Below are 14,694 nucleotides of genomic sequence, written 5' to 3'. Positions count from 1 at the left end.
GGCTGAAGGCACAACCTTAATTCCTGCATCTCCTGTCTGTCAGCTATCAGCTATCATTCACTTGGCAGCCTGAGTTCTGATTTCTAACGCAGTGTTTTCCTCTGGCCTATTGTTGTTATCATGTCCGGGGCACCTTGCCCTTGGTATCAGGAGCGGTGTTAAGGAGGCTTTTCAAAGGTCTCTAAGTAGGGTTGCCAACTTTCTAATCGCACAAAACCAGACACCCTTGACCCAACTCCTGTCATGCCCCTTCCCCGAGGCCCTGCCCCTTCCCAGAGGCCCCACCCCCACTCACTCCAGCCCACCTCCCTCAGTCACCCACTCTCTCACACCCTCACTCACTTTCACTGGGCTGGGGCTGGGGGTTGGAATGCGGGAGGGGGTGAGGGCTCCAGCTGGGGGGTGCTGGCTCTGGGGTGGGGCCACAAATGAGGGGTTCAGGGTATGGGCGGGAGCTCAGGGCTGGGACAGCAGACTGGGGTGCGGGTGGGGTGTGAGGTCTGGGATGGAGGTAGGGTGCGGGAGGGGGTTCCGACCTGGGGCAGGGTCTCTGGGTGTGGGCTCTCGCCCGGCAGCACTTACCTCAGCCAGCTCCCGGTCCATGGCGCAGCGGCGCTAAGGCAGGCTCCCTGCCTGCCCTGGCTCTGCGTGGCTCCTGGAAGTGGCTGGCATGTCCCTGCAGCCCCTAGGAGGAGGCATGGCCAGCAGCATTGTGTGCTGCCTGTGCCCGCAGGCCCTGCCCCTGCAGCTCCCATTGGCCACGGTTCCCGGCCAATGGGAGCTGCAGAGCCAGCACTTGGGGTGAGGTCAGCACGCGGAGCTTCCCTGATCACCCCTGCCCTTAGGGGCTGCAGTGACGTGCTGGCCGCTTCTGGGAGCTGCGCAGAGCCAGGGCAGGCGGGGAGCCTGCCTTAGCCCTGCTGCGCCACCGATCGACTGGACTTTTAATGGCCCAGTAGGTGGTGCTGACTGGAGCTGCCAGGGTCCCTTTTCGAGTGGGCGTTCTGGTCGAAAACCAGACACCTGGCAACCCTGTCTCAAAGGCCCTGATTTGTGAGTGAACTAAGACTCCAGCCTCCTGTGCTAAATGAGCTTCCTTAACCTTTTCCTGCACCCCATCACCATCCCCACCCCTGGGGTGTTGTGACCCCTAGATCGTGAGTTCCCTTCTTGTCACTGGGGGTGCAGTGCCCAGTCCTAGGCACCCTGCCTCCAGACTGGGTGTGACAAAGTGGGAATGTTCTTCATGGTTTCTCTGAATACTGTGTGGGTGCCTCAGTTTACACCTATGCATTTCTTAAGTATCTAGGTGATGGGATAAGGGTGTGATTGTTGCAGAGCCCTAGAGGGCAGGGGTGTGCAGGGCTCTGCACAGAGAATGGCCGACACCCTGTCTCCTGGCAACTGATGGCCTGGGCCCCTCCCCTGCAAGGTGACAGCTGAAGGTGTTGGAGAACAAAGAGATCAGGTGGCCTCCTTGCCCAGGAAAGAGACAAAGACCAGAGGAGGGACTGGAGGGACTTTCAGTTTGGATCTGACTGGGGAAACAGAGGGAGGCTCAGCACCTGACTGGGGGGTCCTGTTTTCCGTACCTACAAGCTCTGTTTTGGATTGTGTTCCTGTCATCTAATAAACCTTCTGTTTTACTGGCTAGTTGAGAGTCACCGTGAATTGCAGGAAGTGGCGGGTGCAGGGCCCTGGCTCCTCCACACTCCATGACACTGGGGCCTCCGGGTAATGCTGCAGTAGGAAGATGTCATGGATTGCTGTTATTACTGTCTGAGTCGTGTTATCATTATCTGTCCTCTGGCCTTTGGGTGGGTCCATGCTGCGGATTTGCTTGTGTCCCACAGGGTCTAATGGCCCCTCTGCTGAGCCCGGGGTTGGAATCCCGCAAGTTTGTTATCCTCGGAGAGTTCAGCTTCTGTGTGACCAGTGCCAGGGACACATGCGCATGTGATCTCCTGTCCCCATGGAGCCCATCCCTGGACCCATCCTGCTCTGGGCACACCCTGGATCTGTCAGCCGAGGGACGAGCACTGGGCATATAACCAATGTTCTGACTTGACCCCAGCTTCATGGCCCAGCGATCCTGGCCTGTCCTTCCCCCCCCCCCCACCCCCGAGGGGACAGACCCCACAAAGATGGTTGGCTTGGAGGGAGTTTGGCTCCTGTAAATTTTCAGGAGATGCTGGCAGGGCTGGACCCCAAACCACAGGCCAATGGGGCACTGAAGCACAATCACATGTTGACCACAGCCACAAGCTGCTCCTCATCCCTGCTAGATGAATGATGTCGTGTGAGACACAGAGACAGCGTGTGGGAGCCACAAACTGTCTGCCAGCTGGGCAAAGCTCCCTGCAGGACAGTGCCCCTGTCAAGGTTCCTTCCCCGCTCTGAACTCTAGGGTAGAGATGTGGGGACCTGCATGATAGAGCCCCTAAACTTATTCTTACCAGCTGAGGTTAAAAACTTCCTCAAGGTACAAACTTTGCCTTGTCCTTGAACCATATGCTGCCACCACCAAGCGCTTTAAACAAAGAACAGGGAAAGAGCCCACTTGGAGACGTTTTTCCCCCAAAATATCCCCCCAAGCCCTTCACCCCCTTTCCTGGGGAAGGCTTGATAAGAATCCTCACCAATTTGTAAAGGTGAACACAGACCCAAACCCTTGGATCTTAAGAACAATGAAAAATCAATCAAGTTCTTAAAAGAAGAATTTTAATTAAAGAAAAGGTAAAAGAATCACCTCTGTAAAATCAGGATGGTAAATACCTTACAGCGTAATCAGATTCAAAACATAAAGAATCCCTCTAGGCAAAACCTTAAGTAACAAAAAGACACAAAAACAGGAATATACATTCCCTCCAGCACAGCTTATTTTACCAGCCGTTAAACAAAAGGAAATCTAACGCATTTCTAGCTAGATTACTTACTAAGTTAACAGGATTTGTAAGGCTGAATTCCTGATCTGTTCCCAGCAAAAGCATCACATAGATGGAAGAACCCTTTGTTTCCCCCCACCTCCAGATTTGAAAGTATCTTGTCCCCTCATTGGTCATTTGGGTCAGGTGCCAGCAGGGTTACCTTAGCTTCTTAACCCTTTACAGGTAAAAGGGTGTTGCCTCTGGCCAGGGGGGATTTTGTAGCCCTGTATGCAGACAGGTGGTTACCCCTCCCTTTATAGTTATGTCAACCCCATGGAGCAGCCAGCTAAGAGCACACTCTGCTGTGCCATGGTCACAGCAGCACAGAGGGGAGGGGAGCAGGGGTGCTGGGGAGCCGGGCGGGGTGACTGGGAATGTGGGGCCAAGGTGGTGATTGGGGTAAGGGGAATTATGGAAGAGAAGAGTATTGGGGGAGGAGTGTCTGGGGGACTGGACCAGGGCTGTGGGGGCAGCCTGTGGTTCTGGGGAGCCCCGTGCATGGGTGCTTGAAGCTGCAGCCTCTGTTTGCTGGCACAGCCCCATGGGAAGCCCTAATTGCCTTGCTGTGGAGACAGTCACTGTTGCCCAGCCCAGACTCCCAGATCAGGCCAATCCCACAGTCAGGCTCCCCCATCCATCCCCCTCACACAGACATCCTCCTCCCGGATTTCCAGAGCCCTGCTTAACCCTGACTGCCCCCACCCCTGCTCCACCCATGGCCTGTCTCCCAGGGCCCAGCCCAGGCCCCATGCTGCCCAGCCAGCACCCCGGCCCCAGTGGCTCTGCAGGGTGCAGAGGTTATCAGACACTGCTGCTGAAGGGGGAAGATGAACGTGCCCCTTTTCCATTGGCAGCTTGCGTGTAACCTCGCGGCCTGGGAACGTGACTGGCATCAGTGCTGGGTGTGGCTTGGGAACAAAGAGCAGGGATTTTGCTGGCCAGACCACTATGTCTAACGTCCCAGGTCCCAGTCCCCCCCTGTGTGGGCTGAGGGGAGTGCGAGAAGCTGCCCGTGGCGACAGGCAGGAGCCAGTCAGGAGCCCTGCCCTGGAAGTGAGCTGGGGAGCTTCAAACCAGAGCATTTTCAAATGTTTCCTGTGAAATGATTGATCGGCACAAGCTGAATGATGGTGTCACATGGAGCAGCTCCACGGTGATGCCGAGGGAGGGGGTACCGATCCCTTCAGAGAACTGGGCCCTGCTGACTGCGGGGGCAGGACAGATGTGGAGATGAAGAGCCAGGCCCTGTGCCAGGTGGCATGGGAGCACCAGGAGCCTCTTCCCCCCCTCCGCCTGTCTGTGCAGGAGTGGGGCAGGGTTCCTACCTTGGGCCCCAGACAGCACTAGGGAAAAGGACCAGTCCTTGCACCAAGCCTGGGGGCCATCACAGGGGCATTGTCCTCTGCCAAGGGGTGCGGCCAGACTCCTAGCTAACTAGTGTGCAAGCTGCCATGGGAGCATGTGCTAGCTGGGGAAATAGGCTGCATCTTACCACACAAGCAGTGGGGTGCATCCAGCTCAGTGGTCTGGGGCCTCCCCACCCGGTCCCAGCTGCCACATGGCTCCGGCCAGCAGGGTCCTACCCCACGAAGATGCCCTCGGCACCAGCCCCTGGGGACCATTCTTTAATTTAAACGAAGTGCTGCAGAGTCCAGGGACCTGGCCACAGCATTTAGGCCTAGTGTGATAGATGGGGGCTGCCACGGGATGCCCTGGTGTGAGGCAAGCTCCAGCAGCCCCAGTGCCCAGGGGTCTGCACTTGGCCAGGCAGAGCTGCGGGCAGAGCCTTCAGTCTCAGGCTGAGGAGCGGCTCCGCCTGCGGTGGGAGTGGGATGGACGCTGCCTCTGCCCCACGAGCTCTCTGGATGTGGTCTGGAGGACAGGGGGCCCAAGGACTCCTCTCTCCCAGCACTAAGGGCCCAAGTCTGTCCTCCCCCTCACATCTCCTCCTTCTCCTCCCCCAGAAAATCCCTCTGGTCCCAGTCTTTCCTTCTCTCCCCCACCCCCAAAACAGAAGGGCTGGTGGCCTGCAGACTTACTCTTGGTGAAGCGGGGAGCAAAGGGCCCGTCCCAGCAGCCCTGCACGCCCTGTCTGTGAATCTGGTAATGCCAGGCATGTTCTCCAGCAGTGTGGTGCCCATGGGAGCACCTAGAGAGATAGTGACAGTGGGGCACAGAGTTACCAGCTGCAGACCTCACTGCTTAGAAGTGTGTGTTTATTGCAAAGCCTGGATCCCCAGGCAGGGCCATGCAGAGGGTGTTTGTGAAGCTCCTGCCGTGCTTGGGATTTTGCCTTTCCAGCGATCTCTAGGCCTGCTCATTGCATTGCTGAGCTAAAATGACCCAGAAGAGTCACTCCAGGCTGAATGCTGGTGCACGGGAGTCAGCCCAGCGGAGAAAGGCCCAGCGGAGAAGAGCTCGGAAAGTCTGCAGGGAGGGAGAGGAGAAGGAAAGTGGCCTCGTTTCCTGGGTAACCCTGATACTTCCCCCAAGCAAGGCCTGTGAGGGCAGGCAGGAGGTTTGGCCATGACACACTATGACCCTTTTCCATCCCTTCGTGGAGCAGGGGTTGGCCTCACTGCAGACAGGAGGGTGGGGAAGGGGTCACTAACAGTAAGATGCTGGTTTGATGAGGATGGCGGAGGCTTGGCAGTTCCCACTACAGAAACTACCCCAAGTGATGCTCCCTTTGACGTTCAGTCGAGCAGAATAACAAGCCGAGTACCACCAGCCCCCACCATGGCTAGATGCACAATTCCCACTGTAAGTGTCCTGATCCAGGTCTTTAGTGGAGAACTTCATGTTGTCATGCACAGTGCTAGGATTGTTTGAAGTCATGGCATCCCCTGCAGTCCCAGTGTAAGAGCCCAGCCTCAGCCTGTAGCCTTTGGACTCGTCTTCCAGACCGAAGAGGTTGTAGTCTGCGTATTTCATGGTGCCGGATGAATCATGGATGACAAACCTGACCTGGTAGACCTTCTGCTTGGCGATCTGATAGATGTACTCCGTCCCCAGCCAGTACTCATTGTGCACGTTGCCAAAGCCGTACTTGTAGGTGCTCCAGGACTCAGCCCAGGTGATCTGTGTGTCACGCCGGTTCCGCTGGAGGACCGTCCAGCCCTCGCTGCTGCTGTTCAAGTCACAGTAGACCTCGAATTGATGGAGTCCTGTGGGCTGGATGACGAAGACGCCACTGACCCTGTTCCAGGTTATCTCGCTGCAGTCCTTGGGCCAGGCTGTGGGCAAAACGAGACAAGTTGTAGAGAACAAAACCCCACTCAGAGACTCAGCTCAGAGTTATGATCACAATGGAGTTTCCATAAAACCTTTCCTTGGCCTCCTTTCCAACTCCTCCACCGAGGAATAGCACCCTGCATCTTGGCCAGATCAGGCTGGGTGGAGGGGTCCTGGAGGTGAGCTCGGGGTGTGTGTGTGTGTGTGTGTCCAAGCTACCTGCATGCGCCACCAGTTGTGTGAACAACCCCTGGGATGTTCTTGGCTCTCACCCCTGTGAGAGTGCATTTGCCTCTCTGTCCCTCTGCTGGCCCAGCTGTTGGCCCCAGTTATATGCTGGGCACTGGGGCTCCTCTCCCTGCTGGATTGCTCCAAACTCTGACACCCGCAGAGAGGCAGGAATTCACCCAGAATCCCTCCAGAGCAGAGACCTAGCCTGGTACCCCCCTCAGCCTGGCCACAGCCCCGCGTCACTGCCAAGAACCATCAGCATGTGGGGGCCGGGCACCAATCCCAGAGGACTGATAGACTCTGCCTGCATCAGGCACCAACAGGCTCCTTCCCTTTGGGCCAGGGCCCATTCGCATGTAAGCAGAGTCAGGATGAGCTCCAACCTGACACCTGGTGGTGAGGTGTGGCAAGTGGTGGAAAAGAACTTCAGGGGCTGATCTCATTTGCATAGGCACACCCACCCCGCCTAGAATGAGGCCATAGCTGCCCAAATGGTCACTTTGGCTGCTGTGGGATCCCCAGTGTCTCTGTTATTGGGGCAGGAAGAATAAACTGTTATTACCCTGATTATGGGAATCAAGGACAGTGGAACTGCACTTGGCCTTTTGTTATGATGGAGGGACTCGCCATCAACTAAGTAACACTCGCTAGGCAAGGGTCATGGGTTCCAATTCTCTGTGAATTGAGAGAGGCTGGGGACAGGTATTAATACTTGGTGGCATGCCCCCCCCTCCCCTGAGTGCCTTACATGCTAATTGCACTTCTTCCTCTCTCCACTGTGGAATATCAGAGCTAATTTTGATTCTATTAGGAGTCCAGTTACAGGCTGCTGAGCTGAATTCACTTTGGGCTAATAATGCACCAGCACTGAGGCTCCCCTACTGCAAGCTGAAATCACAAAAGAGCTGAACTGACTCAGAGCTGAAATCACTGAGTGTTGTGTTAAGTAGTGGGGGAGCCTGAAGATGAATAGTGGAGCAGAGCGGCTGGTGGAGCAGAGCAGTTTGTCGGATGCCTAGAGCAGCTCATGGGGTGGCTGGCAGAGCGGAGCCCCATGGAGAGGTGGGGCCATCAGCTTTGGACCATGTAAGGTGCCCCTTAAACCCCCCACCCCCGAATCTCCACCCAGGTTGGGAGGTAAAACTCTGCAGACAAACTTTCGAACTCTGGGGCTGCCCTGACCAGGGACAGAGGCTTCTGGGCCATTGGACTTTTGGGACTTTGGGTGATTTTGGGTTGCTGGACTCAAGAACCAAAGGGAAAGAACATGCCCCAATTTGCTTGGGGTGGGTTTTTTGCTCATGGGTTGTGTTATGAATCCTGTCGGTGGTGTTTCCCCAACATAATGCCACATTGTTTCTCTGTAATTAAAAGGCTTTTTGCTGCACTCAGACTATGCGCTTGCGAGAGGGGACGTAATGCCTCTTGGAGGCACCCAGCGGGGGTGGTATACATTTGTCCCAGGTCACTGGGTGGGGGCTCGAGCCGGCTTTGCATTGTCTTATTGGAATGGATCCCCTAGATACTGAACCCGGCCCTTGTTGCTGCCAACTCTGACAGGCAGAAGGGTTACATCCACATGCACAGGGCAGCTCCCTGGTTCCTGGGCCTGTCTCCCAGCTCCCCGTGTCCCTGTGGGGCAGCACATGTCTCTCCGATAGCCCCTTCTTGAAGGGCAGGAGAAGGGCTGGCAGCAGGCGGCAGAGGCAGGATTTCCTGCCAGCTCTCCAGCCAGCCAGGGCTCTAAGGGACAGGGCGGGAGGTCAGCTTCTCCTGTGTGCCCATCCTGTGTAGCTAATCAGGGCTACAAAGGCAGAGCCAGCTGATCCGTCTAGTGGGGATGTCACACCTTAGACTAACCCAGGCTCCCCCTGGCTGCTCTACCTGGCTCCCGTCTGCTCCCCTCCAGTCTGGCCCAAATGCAGCCACCAACCTCCCCGTCTGCTCCTGTGGCTCTGCCCACACCATCTTGTGGCTTCCAGTCGCTTCCCTGGCTGCACAGCTCCTCCTGCAGCAGCTTCCAGCTCCTGCACCTCCCCTCGAGGGCTGCACAGCCCTGCCCTGCTTAGCTCGAGCTCTGTGTTAATACTGCACCAGTCACCCTGCTGCCTGAGCACCCCCATCTCATCCCGCCCGCCCCCTGCCCCGCTCGGGCCCGCGCTGCACCAGTTCCACTCCTCCATGCCCCTCTGCTGCCCAAGGCAACCAGCACCTCCTGGCTTTGTCCTGCTGCTCCCTGCACTGCAACGGCCCAGCCCCTGCGCGCCCCCCAACCGCCCTCCCCCTCCAACCGCCAAAGAGCTCAGCGTGGTTTGAATGTAGAGCTACGGCTGGATGTAATTTCTCCCAGTAGCTTCAGGCCTCCATAATCCCCAGGCAGCCAGTGAGTGAAGTTCTGGGGCCCCAGGGCTGGCAGGACCCCTAGGGCCAGGGGTCAGAGCTTTAAAAGCAGACACATGACACACCTGCCTTCAGGTCCTTTGGGTGGATGTTCCGGATTGCACGGGTGGGTCCCTTTAAGATGTTCAGATTGTGTATTTCCAGGGTGAAAACTGGGGCTGAAAGGGCCAGCAGGCCAGTGAGGAGCAGGAGACGAGGGCACCGGGCAGCTGCAAAAGGGAAGAGCTGGCGAGAAGCTGGGAACACAAACCCGCCGTTTAGGAGCCGCGACTCCCAGTTCCCTCTGCCAGGGAACGGCACAACCCAGAGCTGGGACTGCTGGAACCTCCTGCCTCGCCCAGCACAGACCGGCACCTCCGCCCTCGCCTGTCAGTCTGGCTGGGCAGCCGGCCATTGGCCAGGCATGCATGGGGCAGAGAGGAGGCACTAGGAACTGGCCCCATTGGGACAGAAACACCCAGGAGGGGGGCGGATCCAAGGGAGCTTGGGATTCGCCCTGGAGAAATGTTCCCACTCTGCTTGCCGCACAGAGACACCCCTGTACAATGGAAATGACTGGGAGAGTAGGTGAGAAAAAGGGAAAATGGGGATCAGGGTGGGGGGGAGCCCTATAGGGTGGGCACTGGGGAGGCACTGAGCGTCCCAGGTAGGGGGATCATGGGGTGGGGGTGCTAGGTGGACACTCACCGCCCCGGGAGGTGGGGCTGAGGGGGGGAGACTGGCCAGGGGCACTCAGAGCCCCAGGAGGTGGGTGGGAGAAGGGCGCACAGGATTTCAGGAATTCCCTGGCAGTGAAGAGCTGTTGGCGGCAGGGAGGAGCCAGCCATGACATTCACCAGTTGGGATCCCTGGCTGGGCTAGTGGCTAGGGGGACCCATGGCCAAGCTGCAGCGGAAGGTGACCTGCAGGAAATGCCTTGGCCTCTGCCTCCTGCTCGGAAGGGCCTGGGCCAGACAACGACCCCCAGCGCAGTGTCCCAGCTCCCTGCCCCGCACCTGCACGGCACGGCCCCTCCTCTATAGGGCGGTTGGCATGGACGTTAGTGCTGCTTCCTCCATCCCCAAAGGCCTCTAACCCAGCTGGCAACCCCTGCCGTTCAGTAAGCCACATTGCCCTGCTGTGACATACCGGGGTGGGGGGCCTGTCACACAGCTGGGGAGTTTAACCCGGCTGCCGTAGACTCTGTCTCCCTGGAGCAGGTGTCTCTGCTCCTCTGAGTCTCAGCCCAGGTGTCTCTCTGCCCTTCCCCCTAGTCACCCCCGGGCGAGGTGGGAGCGCCCCGCGTTGAGTTCCAGCCCCACATTCGGACCCACAAGTGCTGGTGGGTTCCAATCCCAGCTGAACACGCCCACTCAGCCCGAGGGCGGAGCAGAAGGGCCCTGTGCTGCCCCACAGACCCTCTGGCACTCTGAGCCCACTCTTACCCATCGCCTCCCCGCAGCACGGCTGTCCCAGGCTGAAAGCTGCTGCTCTGTGCAGATAGGCCGTCTAGATGGAGGCAGCACGTGGCTGGCACTTATAGCTCCTGCCGAAGGAGGGGCAGGTGCTGCTATGGGCTGCTCCCCCAAGCCCTGTCCTGCTGCGCGCTGGGGATGCTGCCTGCTGTGGAGCTGTCAGGTGTCTTGAACTGGAATTTGTTTGGAGAGAAACTGTGCTAAGGAGCCTTATCAGCCCGAGCAGAGAGTACCTGGGAGCCTGCCTGGTCGGGCGGGTCTGGTACAGCATCTCCCCAGATAAGGCTCTTCCCTGGACCTGGAACGATTCCCTCCGAGGTAACACACGGGGCAGCCAGGGCAGGGCAGAACTCAGGGCGGGTAGCGTCTGGGCCAGGCCAAGGCCCTACCACTCAACCATTATTTCTGCCAGTGTGTACCAAAAGGACTGAAGGTAAAAAATCCATTCTGCTACTCTGAAACCTGTCATTATGCAAGGCACTGCATTTAGCCGTATGGAGTGGAAATCTATCAACTGCATGAAAAAACTCGTACAGATACAGACAGACATCATCTTCCTTTCCAAATGCAAACAGATGGACATCGGACCAGAAGGACTGAAGGTAAAAAATCCATTACAATCGACATACCACACAGACTATGCTGACAGCCTGTGCCACACGCTCTCAAAGAAACTGCAGAATCACCTGATCAACATCCTCTACAGCAAACAGGGAAAGGTTAAGAATGAGCTCTCAGAACTGGATACTCTCATAAAAACCCAACCTTCCACACAAACTTCCTTGTGGCTGGACTTTACAAAAACTAGACAAGCCATTTACAACACACACTTTGCTTCTCTACAAAAGAAAAAGGACACTAAACTATCTAAACTACTGCATGCTACAAGAGGCCACAGCAATGGTTCCCTTAACCCACCCAGCAATATTGTTAATCTATCCAACTATATACTCTTAGCCCAGCAGAAGCAGCTGTCCTATCTCGGAGCCTCTCCTTCTGCCCCTCCACCCCCACGAACATGATACAGTTCTGTGGTGACCTAGGATCCTATTTTCGACATCTCCGACTCAAGGAATTTTTCCAACACACCTCTGAACAACATACTAATCCACAGAGACCTTCCTACCAACCCTACAAAAAGAAGGATTCTAGGTGGACTCCTCTTGAAGGTCGAAACAACAGACTGGACTTCTACATAGAGTGCTTCCGCCAACGTGCATGGGCTGAAATTGTGGAAAAGCAGCATCACTTGCCCCACAACCTCAGCCGTGCAGAACACAATGCCATCCACAGCCTCAGAAACAACTCTGACATCATAATCAAAAAGTCTGACAAAGGAGGTGCTGTCGTCATCATGAATAGGTCGGAATATGAACAAGAGGCTGCTCGGCAGCTCTCCAACACCACTTTCTACAAGCCATTACCCTCTGATCCCACTGAGGGTTACCAAAAGAAACTACAGCTTTTGCTCAAGAAACTCCCTGAAAAAGCACAAGAACAAATCCGCACAGACACACCCCTGGAACCCCGACCTGGGGTATTCTATCTGCTACCCAAGATCCATAAACCTGGAAATCCTGGGTGCCCCATCATCTCAGGCATTGGCACCCTGACAGCAGGATTGTCTGGCTATGTAGACTCCCTCCTCAGGCCCTGCGCTACCAGCACTCCCAGCTATCTTCGAGACACCACTGACTTCTTGAGGAAACTACAATCCATCGGTGATCTTCCTGATAACACCATCCTGGCCACTATGGATGTAGAAGCCCTCTACACCAACATTCCACACAAAGATGGACTACAAGCCATCAGGAACACTATCCCCGATAATGTCACGGCTAACCTGGTAGCTGAACTTTGTGACTTTGTCCTCACCCATAACTATTTCACATTTGGGGACAATGTAGACCTTCAAATCAGGGGCACTGCTATGGGTACCCGCATGGCCCCACAGTATGCCAACATTTTTATGGCTGACTTAGAACAACGCTTCCTCAGCTCTCGTCCCCTAACGCCCCTACTCTACTTGCGCTACATTAATGACACCTTCATCATCTGGACCCATGGAAAAGAAGCCCTTGAGGAATTCCACCATGATTTCAACAATTTCCATCCCACCATCAACCTCAGCCTGGACCAGTCCACACAAGAGATCCACTTCCTGGACACTACGGTGGTCATAAGCGATGGTCACATAAATACCACCCTATCCCGGAAACTTACTGACCGCTATTCGTACCTGCATGCCTCCAGCTTTCACCCAGACCACACCACACGATCCATTGTCTACAGCCAAGCTCTACGATACAACCGCATTTGCTCCAACCCCTCAGACAGAGACAAACGCCTACAAGATCTCTATCAAGCATTCTTACAACTACAATACCCACCTGCTGAAGTGAAGAAACAGATTGGCAGAGCCAGAAGAGTACCCAGAAGTCACCTACTACAGGACAGGCCCAACAAAGAAAATAACAGAACGCCACTAGCCATCACCTTCAGCCCCCAACTAAAACCTCTCCAACGCATCATCAAGGATCTACAACTTATCCTGAAGGACGACCCATCGCTCTCACAAATCTTGGGAGACAAGCCAGTCCTTGCCTACAGACAGCCCCCCAACCTGAAGGAAATACTCACCAGCAACCACACACCACATAACAGAACCACTAACCCAGGAATCTATCCTTGCAACAAAGCCCGTTGCCAACTGTGTCCACATATCTATTCAGGGGACACCATCATAGGGCCTAATCACATCAGCCACATTATCAGAGGCTCGTTCACCTGCACATCTACTAATGTGATCTATGCCATCATGTGCCAGCAATGCCCCTCTGCCATGTACATTGGTCAAACTGGACAGTCTCTACATAAAAGAATAAATGGACACAAATCAGACGTCAAGAATTATAACATTCATAAACCAGGTCGGAGAACACTTCAATCTCTCTGGTCACTCGATTTCTGACATAAAAGTGGCTATTCTTCAACAAAAAGACTTCAAAAACAGACTCCAACGAGAGACGGCTGAAATGGAATTAATTTGCAAATTGGATACAATTAACTTAGGCTTGAATAGAGACTAAGAGTGGATGAGTCATTACACAAAGTAAAACTATTTCCCCAAGTTTATTCATAGAATCATAAAATATCAGGGTTGGAAGGGACCTCAGGAGGTCATCTAGTCCAACCCCCTGCTCAAAGCAGGACCGATCCCCAATTAAATCATCCCAGCCAGGGCTTTGTCAAGCCTGACCTTAAAAACTTCTAAGGAAGAAGATTCCACTACCTCCCTAGGTAACGCATTCCAGTGTTTCACCACCCTCCTAGTGAAAAAGTTTTTCCTAATATCCAACCTAAATCTCCCCCCACTGCAACTTGAGACCATTACTCCTTGTTCTGTCATCTGCTACCACTGAGAACAGTCTAGAGCCATCCTCTTTGGAACCCCCTTTCAGGTAGTTGAAAGCAGCTATCAAATCCCCCCTCATTCTTCTCTTCCGTAGACTAAACATCCCCAGTTCCCTCAGCCTCTCCTCATAACTCATGTGTGCCAGTCCCCTAATCATTTTTGTTGCCCTCCACTGGACTCTTTCCAATTTTTCCACATCCTTCTTGTAGAGTGGGGCCCAAAACTAGACACAGTACTCCAGATGAGGCCTCACCAGTGTCAAATAGAGGGGAACGATCACGTCCCTCGATCTGCTGGCAATGCCCCTACTTATACAGCCCAAAATGCCATTGGCCTTCTTGGCAACAAGGGCACACTGTTGACTCATATTCAGCTTCTCATCCATTGTAACCCCTAGGTCCTTTTCTGCAGAACTGCTGCCTAGCCATTCGGTCCCTAGTCTGTGGCGGTGCATTGGATTCCTCCGTCCTAAGTGCAGGTTTCTGCACTTGTCCTTGTTGAACCTCATCAGATTTCTTTTGGCCCAATCCTCCAATTTGTCTAGGTCCCTCTGTATCCTATCCCTACCCTCCAGCGTATCTACCTCTCCTCCCAGTTTAGTGTCATCTGCAAACTTGCTGAGGGTGCAATCCACACCATCCTCCAGATCATTAATGAAGATATTGAACAAAACCGGCCCTAGGACCAACCCTTGGGGCACTCCACTTGATACCAGCTGCCAACTAGACATGGAGCCATTGATCACTACCCGTTAAGCCCGACAATCTAGCCAGCTTTCTATCCACCTTATAGTCCATTCATCCAGCCCATACTACTTTAACTTGCTGACAAGAATACTGTGGGAGACTGTGTCAAAAGCTTTGCTAAAGTCAAGGAACAACACGTCCACTGCTTTCCCTTCATCCACAATCCCCCCCCACCCCCCGCCCCTTCCTCAGATGTTCCTGTTAACTGCTGGAAATGGCCCACCTTGATTATCACTACAAAAGGTTTTCTTTCCCCCCTCCTCCCACTCTCCTGCTGGTAATAGCTC

The 14,694-nt window shown here is 54.8% G+C and overlaps 1 protein-coding gene across 1 annotated transcript in view; it reads right to left on the bottom strand.

The window, feature by feature from the left end:
• Window positions 1–2,759: 2,759 nt before the first annotated feature.
• The window catches only part of LOC311532474 (angiopoietin-related protein 6-like), a 35,684-nt gene continuing 23,749 nt past the window's right edge, over window positions 2,760–14,694 (bottom strand). The window contains exon 2 of the mRNA XM_084650963.1: window positions 2,760–6,163. Coding sequence (XP_084507089.1) covers window positions 5,535–6,163 — 629 coding nt within the window. The 3' untranslated portion in view covers window positions 2,760–5,534. The remainder of the gene's footprint in view (window positions 6,164–14,694) is intronic.

Source organism: Lepidochelys olivacea (assembly GCF_965140295.1).
Source record: "Lepidochelys olivacea isolate rLepOli2 genome assembly, chromosome: 17".
In the NCBI taxonomy this organism is placed as follows: Eukaryota; Metazoa; Chordata; order Testudines; family Cheloniidae; genus Lepidochelys; species Lepidochelys olivacea.
The sequence above is the reverse complement of the archived record's forward strand: the minus strand, read 5'-3'. Positions and strand labels throughout refer to the sequence as shown.